Source organism: Pinus tabuliformis, chromosome 6 (assembly GCF_031772625.1).
Source record: "Pinus tabuliformis cultivar Carrire ecotype Pingquan chromosome 6, CPIR1, whole genome shotgun sequence".
Classification (NCBI taxonomy): Eukaryota; Viridiplantae; Streptophyta; class Pinopsida; order Pinales; family Pinaceae; genus Pinus; species Pinus tabuliformis.
The window spans coordinates 762196985-762220900 of record NC_142292.1 but is presented as its reverse complement, the minus strand read 5'-3'; the positions used below and the strand labels follow the sequence as shown (position 1 = coordinate 762220900).

Sequence of the window (23916 nt, the reverse complement as noted above, 5' to 3'; positions counted from 1 at the left end):
AATTCTTCAAATCATCTCCAAACATTCAGGGTGTTTGTTGGAGGCACCGCTTTAATGCATCTCTAATGGGATGCGATTAATGGACAATAAAATTTCAATAAAAGTTATGTGTTTGGTAGATTATAAAATTTCATTCTTTAAATGTCTGCACCCCTTGAGAAAAGGCAAATGCTGCTGGTATCAGTGTTGCTTCAAGGATAACTTTAAGGGAACCCTAATTTGTGAATGATAACTTTAAGGGAACCCTAATTTGTGAATGGCCATTCAGGAGATGCTCAAGGCAGGCAAGTAACCAAATAATCACAATTTAGTTTGGGATGCACTACCGTGAGATGAACTTTTGACTGCCAAAATGTTAAGTTTAGCAGCGGACAGGTGCTTTTGCATAGGCTAAGTGTTAAGGATGTAGGAGTTGTCTAGAGTCTCATTTAGGAAACTTGTTTAATTTATTGAGTAAGTTGTTTTTTATGATTTTTCTAGTCCAACTTAGGAAAAACACATTAATTAAGTTGATTAATTAATGTTGGCTATTGAACTAGGAAAATCTAAGGAAATGTAATTCAATTACATTAGTTACTTACATTTAATCTCAACCATTGATCTTAACTGAGACGAGATGTAATCTCAACTGTCAGTCACTTTGAGATTAGGGTTAGGGATTTAGCTCAATGAAGAATTACAAAAAACAGCCTAAGGAGAGAAGAACACACAGATTTGAGAAGAGCATTTTCTCAAGTGAGAGATCTCAACAAAAGGTGAAGGACTTTCATTTAAAGCAATGTTTTACAACTCGGACTCGGACTCGGACTCGGCCGAGGATCGACTCCGACTCCGACTCCGACTCGGTAATGACTCGGCCGGCTCGATTTCAATGACTCGGTCGTTGTAAAAAATACATTAAATATTTTTTTTTTTTATAAAAAAACATAATTTTAAATATTTTAAACATAATTTTAAATATTTTAAACATAATTTTAAAGATTTTCATTTAAGTTTCCAAACACACAACATTATAATATACATGGAAGACAACATATGATCAAAGTAGGCTCATGAACCAATCCATTATATCAAAATGGTACCCAATGGCAATAGTAAATACATAGTCAACTGTAGTCTGTCATACATGATCAAAGACTCAAGAGTCAAAACAAAATACAAATAACCAAGGAGGCTAGTAGCTACTGCCAGAGGAGCCAAGATCATCTCGACCAATCTCTGGATCATCATCATCAGAGTCAGACAAGGGGCCCCATGGCTCCTCCTCATCATCATCGTCTCCAACTGCAACTGTAGAAGTGGTGCCAGTACCACTAGGCTGTGCAGCAGATGCAAGCTGAGATAGAGTACAAATGCGGCTGCGCTTCTGTCGTGGCTGAGCAGAGGAAGGCGAAGCACCTACAACTGGAGTCCTACTAGCTGGCTGTGAGACTGAGGCTGGTGGATCGGGATCTGCATTCAACTGAACAGGCTGCAGTGGATGTTCAACATCAAGTTGATCAATCTCAAGATCCTCATCAAGATCAAACTCAAGTAGACGACTCTCCACTACCCAATCTGATGTTGGATCAATGTCTTCCAACACAATGGGATCTGAATCAGGTCTTTTGTTCAGCAATTGGTTCCGTCTGAGCCGAAGGTTGTATTGGACAAAAACTAGATCATTCAACCGTTTTTGCTCCAAACGGTTTCTCTTCTTTGTGTGAATCCTCTCAAAGACAGACCAATTGCGCTCACACCCAGATGCACTGCAAGTTTGACTCAAAATACGAATTGCAAACCTTTGCAATTCAGGGCACTGGCCACCAAAGGCCTCCCACCATTGTGCTGCAAAAAACATAGGAGTGTAATGAATTATGAGTTAGATGAAGGCTGAAGCTCAACAAAATTACAAATTATATCTAACTTTCAAATTATAAATGATTTAACAAACTTTAATAAAAAAAGTAAAACCATTAAGAAATTGAAAATTGAAATTTTTGTTTACCTGGCTCATCTGCTTCTCTTGCAATCTTTGCTAGGTTCTTCCCAAAGGTACCTGTTGCATTGCTGAAGGATGTGACCTGCTGATGTATCAGCAGTTGATCAGACTCTGATGGGACCATGCGCTCAATGCAATCAACTAGTCCATCTCTGACCTCCCCCCTCAAAGCTCCTGACTCCTTAGCTTTATAATGATACCGTGGGTTCAAAAAATACCCAGCTGCATGTATAGGGCGATGGAGTTGATTGTTCCATCTTTCATCAATGATTGCCCAAATGGGCCCATACTTTGCCACTCTATCCTTGTATGCTGTCTTTATTTGCTCCTTTGCTTGATCCATAGCCTCATAAATGAAGCCCATAGCCAACCTTTCCCCATCCACCAACCGCAACACCTTAACTAGTGGCTCAGCAAGCTTCACAATCTCTGCTGCCTTTCTCCAAAAAGTTTCATCATGGACTTTCCTTTTCAATTCTCTGCCTTCTGGTTTGTTAGACCAACTGCTTTGATTCCATTCATCACTGGAAAACATCTTTTGCAAGTTTCTATGTTGGGAAAGCATAGATTGCAATGTCAAAAAATGTGTAGCAAATCTAGTGATGGCAGGCCTAATAATATCCTTGCCTCCAGTGTGTTTCCTCATGAGACTCAAAACCAGTGTATGATTGTAGATAAATTTTGTTATGCTTTTGGCATTATCTACACTGTTTCTGACCCAATCTAATTTTCCAATATCCTCAAGCATGAGGTCTATGCAATGTGCAGCGCATGGGGTCCAAAAGATGGTCTTGTGTTTTTCCTCTAACAGTCTACCAGCAAGAACATAGTTAGAGGCATTGTCTGTGATGATTTGAACAACATTAGCCACCCCCACATCCTCAATAACCTCATCCAATAGCTGAAACAACAAGTGGCCATCTTTTACCTTATCAGATGCATCAACTGATTTTAAAAACATGGTTCCCTGTGGGCAGAAGACAAGAAAGTTTATGATGGTACAGTTTCTTTGATCAGTCCATCCATCTGACATGATGGTACACCCTGTTCTTGCCCATGATTCCTTGAAATCTTGCAAATACTCATTAATTGATTTAATTTCTTTCTGCAAACGAAACCCCCTTAGCTCTTGCATAGTAGGGCCTTTGAAGCCTTTTCCAGCAGCATGTATGGCCTCAAACATAGGCTCATAATATGGTGAACGAGCAGCATTAAAGGGGATATCAGCATCATACCACCATCTAGCTATGTAGTCACAAGCAGTCTCCCTCAATTCTTTCTTCCAATGGTCATCTAAAGTGGGCTGAGCAAGACCTTTACTAATACTAACTTCAGGACCATGTGCATCTGATGGAGAGGAGCCTGAGTGAGTGAAAAAACTTTTGATAGTCCCATCACCCTTCATTCTACCCTTTCCCTTATCTTGAACAGAAGCAAAAGAGGGAGGAACATAACGGAAAGGGTTTGATGCATCAGTTTGAGGGATAGAGGAAGAACCCTCAAACTCATAGTGGGAGTTGGCAGCCATCATTCTTTGTATCTCCCTCTTCCTCCCAATTTCAGCCTGTATCTCTTTTTGCCTAGTCTTTTCTTCTTTAAATTTTTCAAAGCTTTCCAACAAATTCTTTCTAATCTCCCCAATTTGATCAGAGGGACATGGAGTAATATTGCCTTTAATCCCTGCCAAGTGTTGTTTCAGCCTATGAATCCCCCCAGGACCTGACTTAATTTTCCTATGGAAAAACTTGCAACACATCTCACTATCAACCATTTCAACATATGCCCAAGCAGGATCTTTTGCTCTAGGTGCCATTTTTTGACTAGGAAAACAATCTGAAAATGAAAATAAAAATAAAAATTGATTCAATGTTCATTTATTTGACTAAAAACACTCTCTAAGCTATCTTGATATGCACCTAAAATTTACTAAGTAAAAACAGATTTATAGAGGTGGAAAAAAATACCTCCAGGCACAAACTGCCTCCTCAAGCTTGCTCCAAGAATCAACTCCTCAATGCTGCTCCAAATGGTTGCCCAAGAAGCTCCTCACTCCAGCTACAATGCTCCTCCAAGACTCCTCACTGCTGCTCCAAAACAAGCTCAAGAACTGTTCACTAACTCTCAAAGAAGACTCTCACTCAAATGCATAAGACTGCTGTGAGTGAAATGAGAGCATTTGGCTGTCTTAAATAGAGTTTGGGAGGGGGAAATGGACCCCAAAAGCATTTAACAATCTACCATTACCCTTTGGAATCCACAAACCCTACTTAACTTTACCAAAAAACAACAAAAAAGTGAATTTAATTCATAAAATACGCTGCCCATCCGTGCTTTTAATGACTCGGCCGAGTCAATACGGACCCGGCCGGGTTGACCAAGTCAGCTATGACTCGGCCGAGTCATTGGATGACTCGGCCGAGTCATAGCTGACTCGGTCAGCCGAGCCGGGTTGCTGGCCGGGTCATTGTGTTGGGGTTTGACTCGGTTCGAAACGGCCGTTTCGGTTTCAACTCGGCCGAGTTGTAAAACTATTTTAAAGTTCAAGGCCAAGGGAGGAAAATATCAAGAGATTTCAGCAGCAACAGATCATTCCTAGTAGGACCGTACAACAAGTTTAACAGATCAGCAAGGAGCAGCCACACTTGTGAGGCCATATTCAGCTAGAGATCTCACACGTGCCAAGCAGGGAAGGTTTGTATACAAGTACCCAGGTGTGCAAGACTCCATATCAACCACACGATTGAGAGCAGATTATATGATGAAGCAAATAATATGTCACTAGGGTTTTTCAGAGGAGATTTGGAGGGTTGTACAACTGGTATAGGTGCCCAAAACATCTCTCTAATTGTTGTAGCTTGTATTTTTCAGTAGGGTCATTTTCCCAATTAAGGAGCCATCACTGTTCTGAGTAATAAAAGTGGAGTTCAGTTGGAGGATTAATTTCTGTGCGAGAACTATTTCTTGTGTTTGCTTCTGCTGTAACTTTTTGAGTGAATTTTAGTGTGGTTTTATTTAGTAAGTGAAAATTTAAATTATGGGTTATAAACTTACTAGGAATAATAAATTAGATCTGGAAGTAGAAGTTTAACATGATATCGGAGCAATAAACTTTGAAGAGGAAATTAGAATCTCATAGGTTTTACAACAGATCTAAAATTCCAACATTAGGTTTTTCTTCAATAAAATTTTTGATTTGGAGATTGCAACAATTGTTTTGAGGTTTGAATGGAAGTCCTACTATGATAAATTGAGAAGCAACATCAATTGTTTGGTATACCCTGGAGGTTTGTGTTTACTTATGTACATTTGAAAGTTTGTTATTGATTGGGGTTGTGTTTGTACAAGTAAATCTCTCTGAGGTTTGATAGCATGTTGTTACACAAGAGAGATTTGTTACCGGTTAGAATAATTGGGTATGTTGAGGCTTTGTGTGTAAGACACATTCCCTGGGAGGACATCTGGCCAACACTTTGTGTTGATGTCTAGATCTCGAAGTAGGGAGGGTGGCGTTGGTTATAGAGCTTTGACCTCAGATACACACCTAGATCCTTGGCTTGATGGTTAGCAAGTAAGCCTTATGGTACCTAGAGAGGCTAAAAGCTTTAGTCCATCTTAGTCCCACCTAGATATATTGCCTTGGTCAGGAATCTAGTCCATGGCATTGCAGTGCCTAAATTCTTCATAGTTCATGTGTTTTGAGATCTTCCTTGTACTTGTACTTATGAATACCTCCCTAGTTAAGAGGGAGTGTTGAAATATGTAACTAGGTTCGGTCTTCATAAATGTATTAAAGCATGGATTTCATGCATGGGTCATCATGTTTTAGGTCAAAGTCCCCATTGAGGACTTCTAGGATTTATTTTGAGTCATTAGAGTCTTTGTCCATTAAAAGAGATGCTTCTTGGGCTTTTGAATCATGTAAAAAGAATTAATATTGAATCAAATATACTCTTTGTCCTGTCCACACCAAGTTGGCCTCAAGGAGATCAAGTCAGTTTCAAGAAGGACAATTCGACCTCATTGGAAGGTTATATATACAAGAAAATTCAAATTCATTGGGAGCATTCACTCTCTCCCTTATCAGTTCAATATCCAGAAGCAAGAAGTTGGGAAGTGCGAAGTTGGAAAAGAGTTGGAGAAGAGTGTGAAGTTTGGAGGGAAGAAAGAAGACATCAAGATCGAAATTTTAGGCCATCTATCTCTCACTCAAGTGGAGTATCTAGGGAGATCGAAGTTTTTCTTTGTCTAGTCGAAGCTGTTGCTATTGCCAGTTGCTGGGTCGAAGCTGCTACTGCAAGTTGCTGCTGCTAGGTCGAAGTTGCTATTGAAGGGTATTCATCTACAAGGAAGAAGTGAGGGCTGACTTGGTGTGGAGGAAGTCTTTCTCTAGGGGTTTTTCCCTGGCTGTCCGCCTACATCTGGTTTCCTTGTGCTATTGTTTTGGTAATTGCTTGATGAACTAAAAGATAAAAGAACACCAAGATCAAAGAATCACAAGTAATTATCTATATAAGAAAATCTTTCTGCCTTTCTGATTTTCTAACACAAATCACCTTCTTTGCCAATTGGGCTTTTGGAAAAGAAAGGAATTGACCTAAGTGTCCCTTGATCAGTAAAGTTCAAAATTATCATGTAGACAATCCCAACCTCATCACCAAATGCTAATAGACATTAACAGTAACTTTATCGTTATTCTATTTATAAGATTGGGTGTTTGAGCTTAAACAGAGATTGTTATTGATCCTTCTATCTAAGAAATCTAGCAAACATTTTCATATATTAGGGTAGGTTTACTATTTAAATATTTAATAGTATGGACTGTGTCTTGCTCTGTAGGTGTCAAATTAGGTGTTGATAACATTCATGTTATGACGACTCATCAAACCAAGGAAATTTAGTAGAGAAAAAGCAAGCTACCCCCCGAAAATGATATCAACCTATTAATGTCAGATAACACTGTTAAGTTATCTGAACTAAAGCAGTATTTATACATCAGAAGTCTAAAGTATATGATCAAATAAATGCTCCTTATTGGCTATTTGTAAAGATTGAGGTGCTCAGGGATCCCTGTCATTTGATTGGCTTCCTTTGTGAATATATTAACATGCTTGAAATGATTGCCAGATGGGTTCTTGAAGTCAAAATTCCTGCTTTTTGATTAACATGTAAATCTACTAGTGAGTTAGGGTAGTTTTTGTGATAAAGTCGTGTTAAATAGTGTTCTATTTTACCCTTATCTTGAACACGCGTAGCTGTCTGGACCATAAACTCCTGGTAATTGAATACATTACCATATTTTCATTTGCCAAAAAGTTGGCATCACTATGTGACTTTGGTGTAATATGTATTTAGGGAATTGAGGAGACTGGTCCAGTTTTTTCTTTGCCTGTGACCCCCCTTGGCATGTTGCTCCCTATGCAATGGAGCACAGCCATTTTAGAATAATGTTTATACTGTTGTAAATTTCATTGACCATCTTGGATAGGAACAAACTCTATCTTGGAAAACATCTGGCTCATCTCAAATAGCAGCTGGTGTATGGGTTTGCAGCAACATTATCAAGTTCATCAAAATGAACATTCCTGACTAGTGCATGCTTTATATATTATGTTATGAGAAAATAATGTCCATGATTGCACTTCATCTTAGAAGTCAAAATTTTCAATTTAACATGTTATCTTTGTCATTTAGTTTTATTCTTCATATGTGTTCTTTTCCATTGGCCATGTTATTGTCACCCACCCATAGAGGTGAAACGTGCCACAATTTGTCATCCAAGTTCATCTTCACAATGACAAAGACACCAAAATGTTTGTAGTGCTGACATTTAAAGTCACACAAAATGAAAGACACACCCTTATAAAACCACAAAGGCAATGTGGAATTCTCTCTTTAATATCTATACACATGCCAGATAAATCCTGATGATAAACAATAAACGGTACTTTTACTTAATGACATTTAAATAAACTTATAACTGTAGGGGACTTCAAGAACCACAATAATATGCAAAAAGGGTCCCTGCAGCAAGTACTATTCTTCTTGGTCAAAATGAACATATGCTTGACAATTTGATGCATTTTGTAGTTCTCTTAAAGTTGTATGATTATATAGATTCCCTGTGTCCATTTCTTTACATTTTATCTGCTGACAAATGGTTTTTATTGGCTTAATCTTTTGTAGCCAGATAAGTGTTGGGCTGGAATATGCATGCTAGGAGTGACTTGCCAGGAGTGTAATCACCAACGATTTCTGGAATCTTACTCCACTTGGTTTCAAAAGCTTCTTGTACTTCTCAAGGTTGCAACTTTTAACTTGATAATTGTAACTTGAACATTTTCCGTTTTTGAATAATTAATGCGCTTATGTTTTCGTTTATCTAATCATAATTTCACATATGCTCTCATAGTCTCTGGTGATGGTAATCTGATCCTTTTCTAATATCTTGTTAGACTCATATTCACTTTTTATGCTAATACAGTAACAATTGCCTTTGAGAAAAATATTTGTGAGGTTGATTTTATTCATAAATCCGTTTGTAGACATGCAAAATGAACAGAAGACTACTTATAGACTCAACTTATTGTGTTTTATTACAATACTGAATGCTTGTACTTTGTTTGAACCAATTAACTTACGAACAATTCTAGAATTTATTGCTCCCATATTTTTTTTTTCAATAGTGCTGATTTTTCAAAATATTTGAAGCCTAATCTTGTTATTTGTAGATATATTAATACGTCTCAGAAAAAAATAATTTAAGTACCAGTGGGACTATAGGGTGAATTCGAGGGTGTTAATCTGAGTTTTTATGAGATAAAATAGTCTGATAATGCATAACACAACCCATAACTTATGTACTGCTAAGAGAGTGTTATGTAACATGCTATTTACAAACATTGCTTTCGTTTTTTGGTGTTGGTATAGGCATTGGTTTAGCTATGATTACTAGTTATCATCAGAACAAGCACATTTTATGTTACAATTTTATCAGAACCACACTGGAACCAGCAAGGCTGGTTGATTGACCGGTTTCATGGCCATTTCAGTTGGGTTTGAGGTTTTAGAACATTTTTAGCTGATTCTATATTGAATCGACCAATTCCGTACTGGAAGCAACCTTAAAGCACTAAAATGGCTGGTTTTGTACAGTGCCAAATGGTGTGGCTAGGGACTACCAAAGCCTTTTTCTTTTTAGAGCAATAAATTAGGTTATTTGCAAGCATAATACCTAACCCTATGGCCCTACTAACACTATTTAAAGAAACCACCCACACCCTCATTTGACTTACCTTAGTAATTAATGGTAAAGGAAAGGGGATTTTCATCCCCTCCTTAATTTTTTAACATTACCATTAGTTGTTTCAGTATTTTTGAGAGTGGTTCCAACCTCGTTGGATTTCATACGGAGAAAGCAGAATTTTAGATTCCATTCAAAATTCATCATACTTAAACAGTTGTTAGGATTTCAGGATTGGTAAGATCACAACATTTCCATTGGAATCTTTCATGTATGAGGGTATACAACTGGCATTTATCAAGAGCACCAAGCCCTCTATGTAGCTTGATGTTGGTGGGATTGATTGTTGAACTCCTCTGTCATGACCCTAGAAAAAATTATACCGTTCTCAAGCTTTGGTACTGATTTGGTATGTTAATTTTTTTCTCTCTTATTTTTAATGCTTAGAGGGTGATATTTGTGACGAGGATCCCAATATAGACAACGATTTTGATGACATGTAGTTATTTGTTGTAGTATGTTTTCTTTTTTGGTACTCTAGAGTCTAGAGGCCATTTAGAGCCTCTTTGTTGTTTATTTTTGATTCAAAGATAGACTGCAATTGGTGCTATTTTGGTTATATGCACCATTTTTGTATACAATGAAAACTTTGTATAGTTGTGTATCATGGTTTGGATTCATATGGACGCATATGAATATATCTGTTTTTTCTAATCCAAAAGTGTAATATTTTATATATTTTTGGTTGATCGGTCTTTTGGTGTGGTTTTTTCCAATTCCGTTCTGGTTCAGGGGTTGACCGGTTTGATGATTGGTAATACAGTCATGAAAAATGTGAAATTTCTTTTTCTTAATTTGTTTGGCTTATTATGATCAGTGTTGCACATATTGCGATATTATCGCCGAAAGACACTTTGCTGATATTATTGCCGAAATTTATTGTGATAATTTGCCCGGGTGAAATTATTGTGAGACAATTGGAAATTATCGCCCTGCTGAAAATAATCGTGGATATAAGTTGTTTTTCCTCGTGCTAAGATTGAGCTCTGAGGGTTGTGTGAGTCTTGTGACCATTTTTCATTAAGCAAACAAGGGGAAATCCATTGTTTTCTTTGTCATCCGCTGAGTATTTTTGGAGTGGAGATTTACCAATGTTCCACCAAGGTTCCGGGACGAGGAGGTGAGGGAGCGAGGATACGTAGGAGTGGCCTATGCAAAAGCTCCCCACCAATTTTTAGGAAACGTGGGGGGACATCAAAGTCTTAAAAAGTCATAAATATAAAATATAATTTATAAATCGATGAATCATATCACTGAAACAAATTTAAAACGAAAACTTAAAAGCTGCAAAGCATGATCATTGATATGAATATCATTATCATATAAATTATAAAATTCAATAAAAAAATCAATAATGAACAGTTTTGCCTTAAAAATCAATAATTTCTCCTAATGCCAACACTGAACGGTTTTCAGAACATCACTTTTCCATAACACAAATAAGTGGAGTCGTGAATCATCTGTTTACCAAAAAGCATTTCTCAAATAGACAATGTTGCCAATAAGAGGGCGAGCCTTTGTTCTATAGTTGATAGTTGACAGTGGACTCGGAAAAGCGCTACTTATTTCAATTTGCACTATGTTATGGTTCAGCTCCACTCCTTTCATGACTAGAGATGCATTCTGTTTGTTGGATATCCTATCTTTCAATCACTTTCTTTGCTTCTCAGTGGTCTTAGAATGTTTGTTATGGGAAACTGTTATAATACAAGGGTTGAGTTAAAATGGTTTTGGGAAGGGCAGGGCTTGATCATTGATATGAATATCATTATCATATAAATTATAAAAGTCAATAAAAAAATCAATAATGACCCCCCACGATCCCCTTTTTTGGAAACGACCCCTCAACGGGAGGAACGACCCCATGGCAAGTCCCCCTACGTACCCTGTTTTTTGGGAGCGTGGGGAAGCGACCCCCTCTCGTCCCCAAGTCCCCGGAGAGTGGGGGAGCTAGGAATCTCGACCCCCAGGGGGGACGCGTCCCCGTGGAACACTGATTAAAACCCATTATACATAGTGTGCTAAGGCTATCAAGACCTAAAAATTTGGTTGAAGCTATATGCATGATAGAGATGGTTGATCGGAATTTCATTAGTCAACTAGGGGTAGCCTTTGACTTGTTAGAGAAGACAACCAATTAAATTCACCTATCCATTACAACGATACTTATATCAATTCTCAAAAAGGACAAGAAGGAGGATAACAATTGTCACAAATGTGGTAAGAAGTGGATTACAAGACATTGATGTGAAGATAAGTCACCATGCTATTTGAAAGTAGTGGATGGAAAGGAAGTATAAATCTCAAACCTAGGAAACATAATCACTCTTCAATATAATTTAAAATCCGACAATGATTAATCAATGCCAAAAACATCATTAACATTGATCTCATGCACCCAACACAAGAACTAAGTACAAAATATATTCCACCTCATCTAAGAAAGGTTGATAGGACTAGTGACCTAATAAAAGAGAATAACAGACCTATAGTTCCACTGCAACTATGATGGGAAAATTACAACAGAAGACGCTGAAACTCAACGGATTCATAGAAAAATAGAAATGTAATGATAGTTGTATATTTCGATAGTACTCATAATTGTATAGACACCAATCATGCTAAGCAACCAAACCTTTTTGTGTACCCCACCAAGGACATCATAGGCACATACATTGGTGGATAGGAGGTCAAAGGAGTATGGAGATGTCATAAAATCTTCGTTCAAATTGAAGAATTGGAAGCACAAACAAGATTCTACTCTTCGCCATACGTGAGATGGATATGGTAATATGTTCTGAATTTTTGATTCAGTTGGGCACATATACCACCAACCTTGAAGAACACTTCATGGAATGTAATTGGCAAGGACATAACTATAATTTTAATGGTATTGAGAGTTCAAGTCTCAAGAAAAGTGATTAACAACTAATGATAAGGGGGCAAGAAACATAGACAAACATACAACAGTGGAAGCAAGGAAAGTATGTTACAAAGGAGCATCTAGATTTCATATTCAAAAAATAGGTCAAGACTTTAGAATACGATCTGGACACTACAAATTAATCTCACAAGCACACGAAATGAGGACCAAGTCAAACCCCTATAACTAGACAAAATCGATGTTTCCTAGAAAGCATGCTCAGCTATAGAAAATCCTATTTACTATGTTTTGAGGATAAAGCAACCTTTAAGGTGGTGGCAATGTGACAAACATAATAATGCTAATAGTACTAATAATAAATATAATAGGTAGTCTAATGAGACATCTAGGTCACATGCCCCTTCACCTTGTGATCAGTCAATGTTTATTTATATGCCATTAGAGGCTCATTAAAATCATCCATATCAATTGTTCGTTATGCAATATTCCATTGTATATTAACCAATTTACTTTTTCAATTCTCACATTAAACAATGATTGCTTATTCTAGAGTTAGGAATCTAATGTCATGTAGTTTGACTGGGCCAAGACATGTGAGTCTTGCTGAGACATGCCAAGTACTCTCCCCATACTTGACCCTAAACTCGCCACTCTCCAAGACTCCCCAAGACTTAGCTAGACTTGCCAAGACTTGACCAAGATCACCTAGACTATAGTTTGAGTTTTTTTTGTTTGTATTTGTAGACTCTTTCTCGAGCCACCAAGTCTTACAGAGTCCCAGGGAAGGCGAGTCTTGTTGAGTCCAAGTGTGACAACTTTGCTCTAATGTCTTCATGTGTGATTTGGGCATAAGATATTATTGAAAGCCTCTTAGTTATAGGCCATGTTAGCTACATTGCTTGAATAAAATAGATATTTCCATAAACCTTATATTCTTTCATGACGATGATGAACATCCACTAAGATTGAAATGGTCTATCAGATCTTAAGAAGGTAAGAGACTACTTAGAATTATTTAGCATTTTATATCTATGCTCGAAAAACATTAAGATAAGCGTTCCAAGATCACTATAGATTTGCTAACTTAAAAGGTCAAGAAGGTTGGTAGTGTGACAAATATTTTGAAATTTAGATTGATTGTGTGTATAAGTGGGACAATCCAAGAGAATGCTTTTCATCTTCAAACCTCTTAGTGTCGCAAAGGTGAAAGGCTCTTTCATTTCATGGTGTTTTGGGAATTTGCCAACGTTGAGTTTCACCATGAAACTCATAAGAATTTGTTTTTATATTATTAATGTTTATTTTTCTTCATTAAAGGCAGAGTGGTATTTTTTATTTTTGAGATTGGGGTTGATCACCTTCTTATAATATCTTAGTTTCTTTTTTCCCTCTAATTCTAACACTCCACAATTTCTCATAACTTTTTGATGTAACAATATTTTTAATATTATTCTTATGCTGCAAAATGATCTCCTCCTTTATCCCTTAATGGTCTAGCCAAGAGTAGGCATCCTTATGTCATCCTCGCTTGAGCATAAGGTGGTGGTTTTGGCTAGAGTTAGAAGCAATATTTAGAAAGTTCTTGCCATTCATGTTGTTTAACTTCTTCTTATACAGAAGATACCTAGTCGTAGCCATACTTTTAATGGGGAAAAGGTTCACTTCAATCAGGAGGATGGGATAGGGGGCATTTCCTTCTACTTGAGATTGTAGGTTATAAACTACTTTTGGATTTGTTTTATCTTCCTCCACGATTCTCTGGAGATACTGCAACCCCAAATCTCACATCCATATAAATAATAGGAGTGACAAGAGTCTCAAAGAGGAGTTTTTTTAACTCCATATCCAAAGCTTTGCTGACTTACAATTGTCTTCAAGCCCATAAGAAGCTTTCCATCATCCATTTATCCTTTTTACAATGATATAATTCCTTTGCTACACGGGAACCACTCCTTAGAGGTGGGAAACCCGTTCCAGTGGTTCCCGCGCTCCCGAAAGCTTTGAAACTGTATGGGAACGTTCCCTATTCTGTGGGAGCTGCAATGGGAGCTTGGGAAAGTTCCGGGAGCTTTGAAGACTGTATTTTTTGGAGTTCCCGTGTTCCCTAGGGTTGGGGAATACAAAGCATGTAGACAAATATGTTGAACTGCCCACAAAACATGAGGCTTTGTTGAAACCTTCGCAGGAAGAAAGGCCAAAGACATCCTTAACACCGATATCCTTAATTGAGAAACTGGAGGAATCTCTTGATAGGTTGAGGAAGCATGTGACACCTCAATGTAAGGGCGATATCTGGGATGTCATGCCGATGAGTATTTATTTTTTTGTTTATGTATATGTATCACAAAAGATTGTGTGCATATTGTATGTGGCAATCAATGCTTAAGCATTAGAGTCGCTTTACTTTTCCTCATAAGAATAACTAGAGAAACATAGGTAAAATTGTTCCTTTGTATTTTTAAGCCAAATTGTTTCAAATACTGGTAATGTGTCAGAGAATTGATAATGAACTTGACATTTTAATATTTTTTATATATAAAAGGGAGAGACTCAGGAAGAGAGACACCCAGAGAATATATTTATATATAAGAGAGATTATATATTTAAATTGATTTTAATATTTGAATATTTTGATTTAATATTAATTTTGATTATTATATAATTATATATATATATATTTTTTTTAATTTTTTATTATATAATATTACCGTTCCCGATTAGTCGTTTCCTGTAAATTTTGGGGAAACCTCTAGCCGTTCCAGACACCTGTACCCAAGTTCCCAACGTTCCCACGTTCCAGAAACTCATGCAACATAGTATAATTCCAATTGAGCTTGTGATGGATATTAATTCCAGGATATTAATTCTAAATGATTTGGTCAAGTTCTAGAAGATGATGGGAAAATTAGGCAATAACAAATTGGGGGAACAACAAAAGAAGGAACCCATTAATGATGAAGGGTCTAACAATGGATAAGGCAGCCATGCACACACAACAATGCAAAGCCACCCATGCCTATACATCAATTCAGCTAGATCCACTGCCACAATTTTTAAATGAGGTAGCAACATGCCAAATGGTGCCAGTTGATTGGGATAATATTTTGGGACATATTTAGAGTATAGGAGGCAGGAAGAAGACTTTTAAGATGCCATGAATTTTATAGATTTCTACAACCTCAAAATGAGAATAGGCCTAAGGGAGCTAAGAGGGCTATGATGCAAACCCAAGAGCTACAAAAGACACTGGGGAAAGTGACCCTCATGTTTTGACGGATTTCAGAAATTGGACACATATTTCCAGCTCCATCAGATGACAGAGACAAATGCCATTAAGTTGGCTACCTTACATTTGGATGGTGAGGACCATGATGGTGGTACCATGGGTTAGTGACTTTGGGTCATGCTAGCATAACCACATACGATGAATTTACACAAAAGCTTATTGAATGTTTTGATAAGAACGACCTAGAGATTCACTTTAGAGAGTTGGCACAACTTAAGTAGATTGGTAGTCCATAGTCATATATCTTAGATTTTCAGAGGTCGACAGTGATGGTCACCGATATATCCGATGTCCAATTGGTGATGTTGTTTGTTGAGGGGTTATTGGAGCCTCTGTGAGGTTTGGTTAAGGCTTATAAGCCTGCCACTCTACAAGATGCAATCAGTAGAACTAGAGACATGTAGGATGCTGTTCCTAAGAGTAGGTTTCCTCCTAAACCATCCTTTCCCCAAAAGAACAAAGAGGTTAAACCTTTTCAAAGGGAAAGGACCAGAAACCTAAGCTAGATGAGGAGACTTGGAAAGAACCGAGGAAGAAGCTTTGTTTCAGTTGTCAGGAGCCTTGGGTACCAGGGCACTGATGTGCAAGGAAGGACAAGGCGGGCAAGGCCCAATACATTGAGGTCTACTCGAATAGTGACAATGATGAGGAGGATGAGGAGCCGAGACAGGGACAAATACAAGAGTAGGGACACTAGGCAGTAGGCGAGGAGGCATCATAGGCTGGGGCTAAAGGCCTTGTTATTGCATCCATGTCAAGATTTCCTAGATACCGTACCTTTAAAGTTAGGAGGGTTCTGTTGGGACAAAAGGTGACAATGTTGATTGATAGTGGGGCCTCCCATAACTTTATAGATGCAACTATGGTAGATCGGAGGAAGATCCCGACAAAGGATTTTGATGGTTTCACAGTAGTCATATCAGGGGATTATCAAATGGATTGCACTAGATGGATCCCGATATTGAAGATAACCATGGGGAATTATACATTGATAAGTGACTTCTTTGTGGTGGATGTACTAGATACTAATGTGGTACTCAGAGTTCAGTGGCTTTATTCCATTGGGAGATACGCTATTGATGGAGGAGGATGGAGATGGAGTTCACAAACCATGATGGTAAAAAGGTAGTCTTGCGGGCCATGCATTAGTATCCACCCAAGATAGTGTCATCTCACAACATGGAGGCAATATTGCGGTGTGGAGACATAGAGTGGGCAGTTGAGTGCTACATCTTTGACAGGAAGCCACCAAATCAACCTTGATAGCATCACGATGATATCCAGGTATTACTTCATAAACATCAAAATGTTTTTGATGATATTCCTCTGGGTAGACCCCAGATAAAGTGTTTGATCATGTTATAGAATTAGATGAAGGGGTTCAAGCATTCATAACCAACCCTTAGTACCACTTCAAGGTTTACAAGGATGGGGCAATCATTGAGTGACCTACCCCCAAGAATGTGACAAAATTGAAAAGCTTCCTAGGCCTCTGCACCTATTATAGGAAGTTTGTTAAGCGGTTCTCACAGTTGACGACACCTCTTACAAACCTCACTAAGAAGGGAGCTTTCAGTTGGACAAATGGGGCATAAGCAACCTTTGAGAGGTTGGAGCAAGTGATGAATTCATGTTCTATGCTAGCTTTATCTGAATTCACTTAGCCATTCGTGCTTGAGTGTGATTCTTCAGGGACAAGGATATGGGTTGTGTTGATGCAAAATAACCATCCCATTGCTTTTGAGAACAAACTCAGGGAATATGAGTGACAACTCAATATATGATAAGGAGATGTTGGCCATCATGCATGCATTGGCCAAATTCAGACAATTCCTGGTGGGGAACAAGTTTAAGCTGAAGACAGATCATAACAACTTAAGGTTCCTCATGGAGCAGAAAGAGTTGAGTGAGAGACAAGAAAAGTGGATCAGTAAACAACAACCATATGATTTCAATATCGAGTATGTTAAGGGCAAGAACAATGCAGTAGATGATGCCCTTTCCTTAATACCACCCACTCTCTCTCTCAAGGAGACTTTAGTTCACCACAAGTCTCTCCTGCTAGTTGTATACTCCAAGAACAAGTTTTCTTGTGACAATCTTGATGGGCTGACCCAGGATGTTAGGTATTGTGTTATAGATGATATCATTTATTACAAAGACAGGGTCTATCTAGTACTAGAATCTTAGCTTAAAGAAAAGATCATGCAGGCAACGCACAACTCACCACTGGCAAGGCATCTTAGGTACTTGAAAACTTATAGGCAAATTAGGGAAAGATTCACATGGAAGGGCCTTAAGACGAATGTGATGAGATTCATGAAGGAGTGCAACATTTGCCAATAGAATAAAATAGAGCATACTCATCCAACACGGTTACTTTAGCCACTTCCCATTCCAGAGCAAAAATGGGAAGCATTTCGATGGACTTCATCACAGGATTGCCTTAGGTGCAGGGGAAGGAATGCATTTGTGTGGTGGTTGACAAACTCCCAAAATTTGCACACTTCTTCGCCATACATTCCTGATATTCAGTGTTATAGGTAGCATAGTTATTCTCCAGGACAACAAATTCATGGTTGGATTTTGGCATGAGTTGTTCAGGTTGTTTGGGACTGAGTTAACTTCGAGTACTAGTTACAACTCACAAACTGATGGGTAGAACGAGATAGTCAACAAATGGCTGGAGGGCTATCTGAGAAACTATGCGTCGGGCCAACAAAAAGCTTAGATAAAGTGGTTGCACTTAGGAGAGCATTGTTATAGCACCACTTATCACATGTCGATAGGATGACTCCCTTTAGAGCCCTGTATGGGTATGATGCACCGATGTTTGTAGATCGAGTGTTTGGAGACAACATGGCACCTATAGCCAAATGCTAGATTCAGGAGAGCTCGGACATACTGTGACTCCTCAAATACAATTTGCAAATGGCTCCAAATCAATAGAAAATTTATGCATCAGGCATCGAGTGGAGCATAGCTTTGAGGTGGGGGACTTGGTATATCTTCACCTGCAGCCTATGTTGGAGAAAATGTTGCCTCCAGGTCCGTTCAGCCAGGAAACGAAATGGAAACTCTGAAACACATATCATACGGCCTGGAAACGAGTTTCTGGTCGTATTGGCAAGTTTCACGCTGGGGAAACGTGGCCACTACGACCTGAAATGAGTTTCCAGGTCGTACGACGGAGTTTCCACTTCATATTGTGATTTTTCTTTTATTTTTTGTTTTGTTTTTTCAGTTCTAATTTTTGATTGGGCGAATAAAATATCTAGTGGATGCTTCTAGATGCCTCTTTCAAGTTATGAAAACACTCTCGGCTCATTCCCTCATCACATAATTGAGTAAGTCGTTTCTCTTGGAGACGAACGATTTTAGAAAAGGAGAAAAGAGGGAGAGAGCAGTGGTCTTTTGTCTTTATAGTTCTTGCGGCCTCATAGTCTTTATTGTACTTGCAGCCTCATATATATAATAAAGGCTGATTTTGAGATTTGGATATATAATAAATGTTGATTTTGGATTATTTGATTTTGCCATTTTCATTGTGATCATTCATGAGTAAATGTGATGTACATTTAATCATAATGTTTAAACTTTAAATGTAATAAATTATAATTTATGATGTATGCTTTATGATTGCACATAACATTTCTTAAATGTCCTAAATTCTAATATATATCGCGTTTCCCCATTTCCAAAATTTGGGGGGGGGGGATCACGTTTCGTACCCGTGCCCATTTCGGAAACTCGTACCCATTTCCCCGTTTCGTGCAACTTAGCCAACAACCCTACTGACAATCATCACTTGAAAAGAAGGGGGTAGAGAAATTGAAACCCAAATTCTATGGATCCTACAGATTTGTGAGGCGTATAAGAGAGGTGTCCTATGAGTTAGAGCTTCCAGAGGGGTGTAAGATACATAATGTCTTCCATGTTTCATGCCTCAAGAAGGTCCTTGGGGAAATATGATGTCACTTCTAATGAGCTTCCACCATTGGATGAAGAAGGGAAGTTGATTTTGTTCTCGAAAGAAATTTTGGAGGTAAGGGAGCGGAAGCTAAGAAGCAGGACCATTAAAGAATATTTGGTCAAATGGAAAGATTTTCCTGTCGAAGATGCCACTTGGGAAGGAGAACAGGTGCTCCAACATCTTGGATTGAAATTGCTTGAGGACAAGCAATATTGGGTGGGGAGGACTGTAATGTCCCCATCTGCTTAGGAGACATAAGGGGAAGATTCCGCTAGCCTAATTAAGTTCCCATAGGCTAGGACGAGAAAAATTAATCAAGGGAACACAATTTCCTTAGGAGAACACTTTATAAAAGCTAAACTGGAGAAAAGGGGACATGGGTTCTAGGTTAATGAAAAGTCACTTTTAAATTATAAAATGAGAAAACCCACTAAAGTGACTTTATTTAAATAAAAGGTAAACGGGTGAAAAAAAGGTCAAATGAGATACAGAACGGGAAATGAGGAGTCTCTCCTCGTTCTTGCATTTGTTCATTGGAAAAAATAGAATTTTGGAGAGCTCTTGAGAAAGAGACCAGGGTTTTTGGAAACCCTCAATCTGGTTGTTGGTTTCGGTGCTGAAATTATACACCCTAGCTGGTATTGGAGCGGGATCAGTCAGATTTCTACATTGTGCTTCATTGTTGACGGAGAAGAAGGCAATGGTAGAAATGGAGTAAGTTTTAAAGGTGTTATTAGTTGATTTTATAATCTGACTTTGGGTATTCTATAATCATCATACAGGCTAAGTTTCTACCTTTCCAAGTGGTCGAGTTCTATCATTCCAAGGGAGGCTGAGTTCTGTTCTAAAGGGCCGAGCTTCCAAACTCAAATTTTGAGTGCCATCCTACAACCAAATTGTTTGTACTAGTATGCTAATATTTATTGTTATATTTCTCTTAATATTATTGTAGCACGCTTCATCATTGGTATGTACTTTCCTTGAGTTCTATATGAATTATATATTGCTGCGTTGAAGCATTTTCATGGTGTTATTTGATACCGCATACATTTTGTTTAAATAAAATGCAAAAGAGATGAACCTATAACTATTTGCATGCAAACTGTTTGACAAAACACCTCAGTGACAAACTCAACAAAATTTAGAAACATTAGTGAGAATTTCAAGGTGTTCCTAGGCGGGTATCTTACACATACTAGGGATCATGGCCTTTCAAAAAACCATGATAAAAAGTACAACTAAGGCTTGAGGGCTTATCCTTCAGGCCCTTAACTGCCCACAAAACAAGGAACAAAATAACTTGTCTTACTTGCTGATATAGTTCTTCACAAAAAACCCTTTCAGTGTTCTTTGTTCACAGTAGATCAACTCCTTTAGATAATTTTCCTTGACTGTTCTTTGCCTCCAAATTCATGCAGAGATTAGCTCCCTTTGACCTCTGTCAATTACTGTGCACGGGATGACACTTCCTTCTGTCCATTATATTATGCCAGCATCAAACTTTTTGTTGTTAGGTCCTTCCTTTGACGTAACAGTCTTCCTTTCTCAGCCCCACACAACTGAACCTTCACTTGCTATCTGCTACAATAGCCTTTTCCTAGCTCTGCCAGCCTTTCCAGTGCTATAGATGACCCATAGTCAGCCTCAGATAGTTCTCGCACTGTCTGTCCTTGTTCTTGAGGGCTTTCGGTCTCTACTTGGGCACACTTTCTGAGGCCCTTGACCCTCTTCTAGGGCTGCAACCTAGACACATATGCCCTCAAACACAACAAACAAACTCCCTTTTGGATGCGTCTAGGTTCTTTTCACACCGTGGAAGACTCGGACAAGTCTATTCTTGACTGCGGTCCAAACTAGGGTAGAACCAGAGTCCTGCGGCCCTCTTGCAACTAAGACTTGCGGCCTCTTGCAACTTTGGACCTTAAACAATTGCAAAACTCGTCCTTCTCTCAAACGATCAATTTAGCCTCTCTCTTGAACAAATTCGACTCCTTTAAGGGCTAATGTTCTCCACAAGATTGTGCCCTTTGAACTTGTGATTTGCCACTCCATTGGCCTCATATATATACCAGTTTAAGGCGTGGAAATTCCAACTGTCATGTCCCTTGGCCTTGCTAGCTGATCTGAGCCTACATGACTCAAAAATCAAAATATATTTATTTTCTTGGTTTTAAGCCAATTCCTTTGGGTCAAAACCCCAACTTTGGGTATTTTGCCCACAAACACATCTTTTTGTGGGTTTTCTCCTCACAAAATCACCCAGGACTTGTGGGAGTACCTCCCAAGCTACACAATTTTCAACATAAATGAGAAGAATTATGAGTATACTAGTGAGGATGGGGCCAACAAAACTTGCATCTTTCAATTACTTTTCTAGCTTATCAATGTATATGCCAAAAATGGTGGGGGACAAAGGACACCCTTGCGTGACTCCTTGTAGTTAATTTCTTTCAACCAATCCTTAATGAGCCTTAACTTTGAAATAACATTCTCATACAACCCTGTCATAACAACCTTCAACTCGAGAGGAACCATTAGCTCTTCCATCCTCTTCCTCAGGTTTGTCATAGGAATGGTGTCAAAAGCTCTAAAGTCAACGAAACACCATAAGAGATTGATTTTAATATTGTGACATTCCTCTGCAATGATCTTGAGACTAACAAGGTGGTCCATAGTTTAATGATATCTCATAAAACCACTTTTAAAGATTGGTACAATGATGCTCCACATTTGAGTTGTAGGGAAGCCTTGCTCCAGTGGCAAATTGAAGAGCATGTGTATGCGAGGTATGATGATTGGCCCTCCCATTTTAATTTTTTTAGCTTTGTAGCATTCAATATCCTTAGCTTTCCTTGTTATGAGCCGCTTAACCCCAAACTCAATGTCTTCCAAAGAAAATATCTCATCACCTATAGGGGCATTCAATGTGGTGTCTATGGCATTAGGGGATTCATAAAGGTTTTTACGGTAGGAATTCCAGTTCTTCAAGGAAGCCAGATTATTTTCTTTAGTTTTATGAATTAGACTTTTCCAAAACTTCCTAGGATTAGATTTAGATAGGTGGAACAGTTCCTGTTTTCTATTTATAATATATATAATACATTTTCTTCCTTTTTATTAAGAGATTTGTACATACTTATCTTGTCAAGCTTTAAAGATTCATTAGGAACATCCCTAATTGATTTTCTACCAATTTTACAATCATTATCATATCAACGGTTGGTAGTTCTATTATTCTTTTTATATGTAACTTCGGTAGAGAACTTATTAATTGAAGTTGGGAGAGTTGTTGTAAAATTATGATAGAGGTTTTCAATGTTATCCTTATAGTTAAGAGGTGTAAATCCCTATTTAATTTTTTTAGGAAGGTATCAATTTTACTTTTGTCAAAAAGTAGGTGTCTTTGATTGTCACAATTCTCTTGCATGTGGCTTTTTGTACATGGCAAAGTTTATTAAGGTTAAAGGTATATGATCAAAGTCAGGCTTGTGGTCATACGATTGCATCAGTATTAGATTATGAATAAATGTGACAGGTTTTCCTTCTTTTACATTTGAAGGCTTTTGTATGGGTAGCTTTTTGTTTTATGCGATTGCTATTTTTGGGATGATTTTAATGTTAAGTTGTTTTAGATTGCAGCAACAGTGTATTTTGTAGAGAATATGCTGTCTTTCCTTTTTGTTTTGTTTTACATATCAGCATTGTGTTTTGGAATGATATGCTATTGTTTTGGAAAAGCATAGAATTGGGCATGCTATTTCTCATTGCAAAATTTATTTGTTTCATGCAGCCACCAACTGATTCAGCTTTTCTTAGAGTGGCTGCATGTGCTTCGCTTTCAGACCTTTTAACTAGGTATAGTAAATCTCCAATGGTACTCTTTCGTTTTGAGATATGATATACTTGGAAATTATAGTTGGCTTTTGTTGAAAATATATAATGCAAAATTTAGCTAGAGATCTTATTTGTCGATGACATGTTTTATGTCATTTTATGCATATGGTTTCTTAAATCTGTTTGATTGGATGTTTGGATTATTTTGTAGTTGGTCCCAGTTTTGCAGTGAGATGGACTAAATTAGGAAGTGCAGATTATTAATAGTGAAGAAGAGGAAGGCATTAAAGTAATTTTGACATGGTTGGCCATTTGAGTATTGGTGGGCAACTGTGCACCTTGATAAGCTTGTCATAACCCACTCTAGGATGAATCATTTAAACAAAGGGCAATTGCACAGATTGAGGAAAGGAAGAGTTTTGAATAAAAAACAAAATGAATTTTTGGTAGGTAAGCATTCTAGGCTGCAAAATGTTGATAAGTTTGTAAATTTCCTCGAAATCTAGATTACATATGTACATATAGTGATAATTCAGTCTTGAAGGAAGAAAAGGCATCCGAATGTTGTGTGTTAGTTTTCATGTAGCAAGATGATGCACTAATTCTTCCTCCAAAGCTGGAATTTGGAATTGATATTTACATCTTGTGCCTTTTTAAG

General features: G+C 37.9%; 1 protein-coding gene across 1 annotated transcript in view; it reads left to right on the top strand.

The window, feature by feature from the left end:
* Positions 1–23916, top strand: part of LOC149260950 (proline-, glutamic acid/leucine-rich protein) — a 319977-nt gene that overhangs the window by 1585 nt on the left and 294476 nt on the right. Inside the window, exons 3-4 of the mRNA XM_089421448.1 lie at positions 8165–8281; positions 23215–23279. Coding sequence (XP_089277574.1) covers positions 8165–8281; positions 23215–23279 — 182 coding nt within the window. The remainder of the gene's footprint in view (positions 1–8164; positions 8282–23214; positions 23280–23916) is intronic.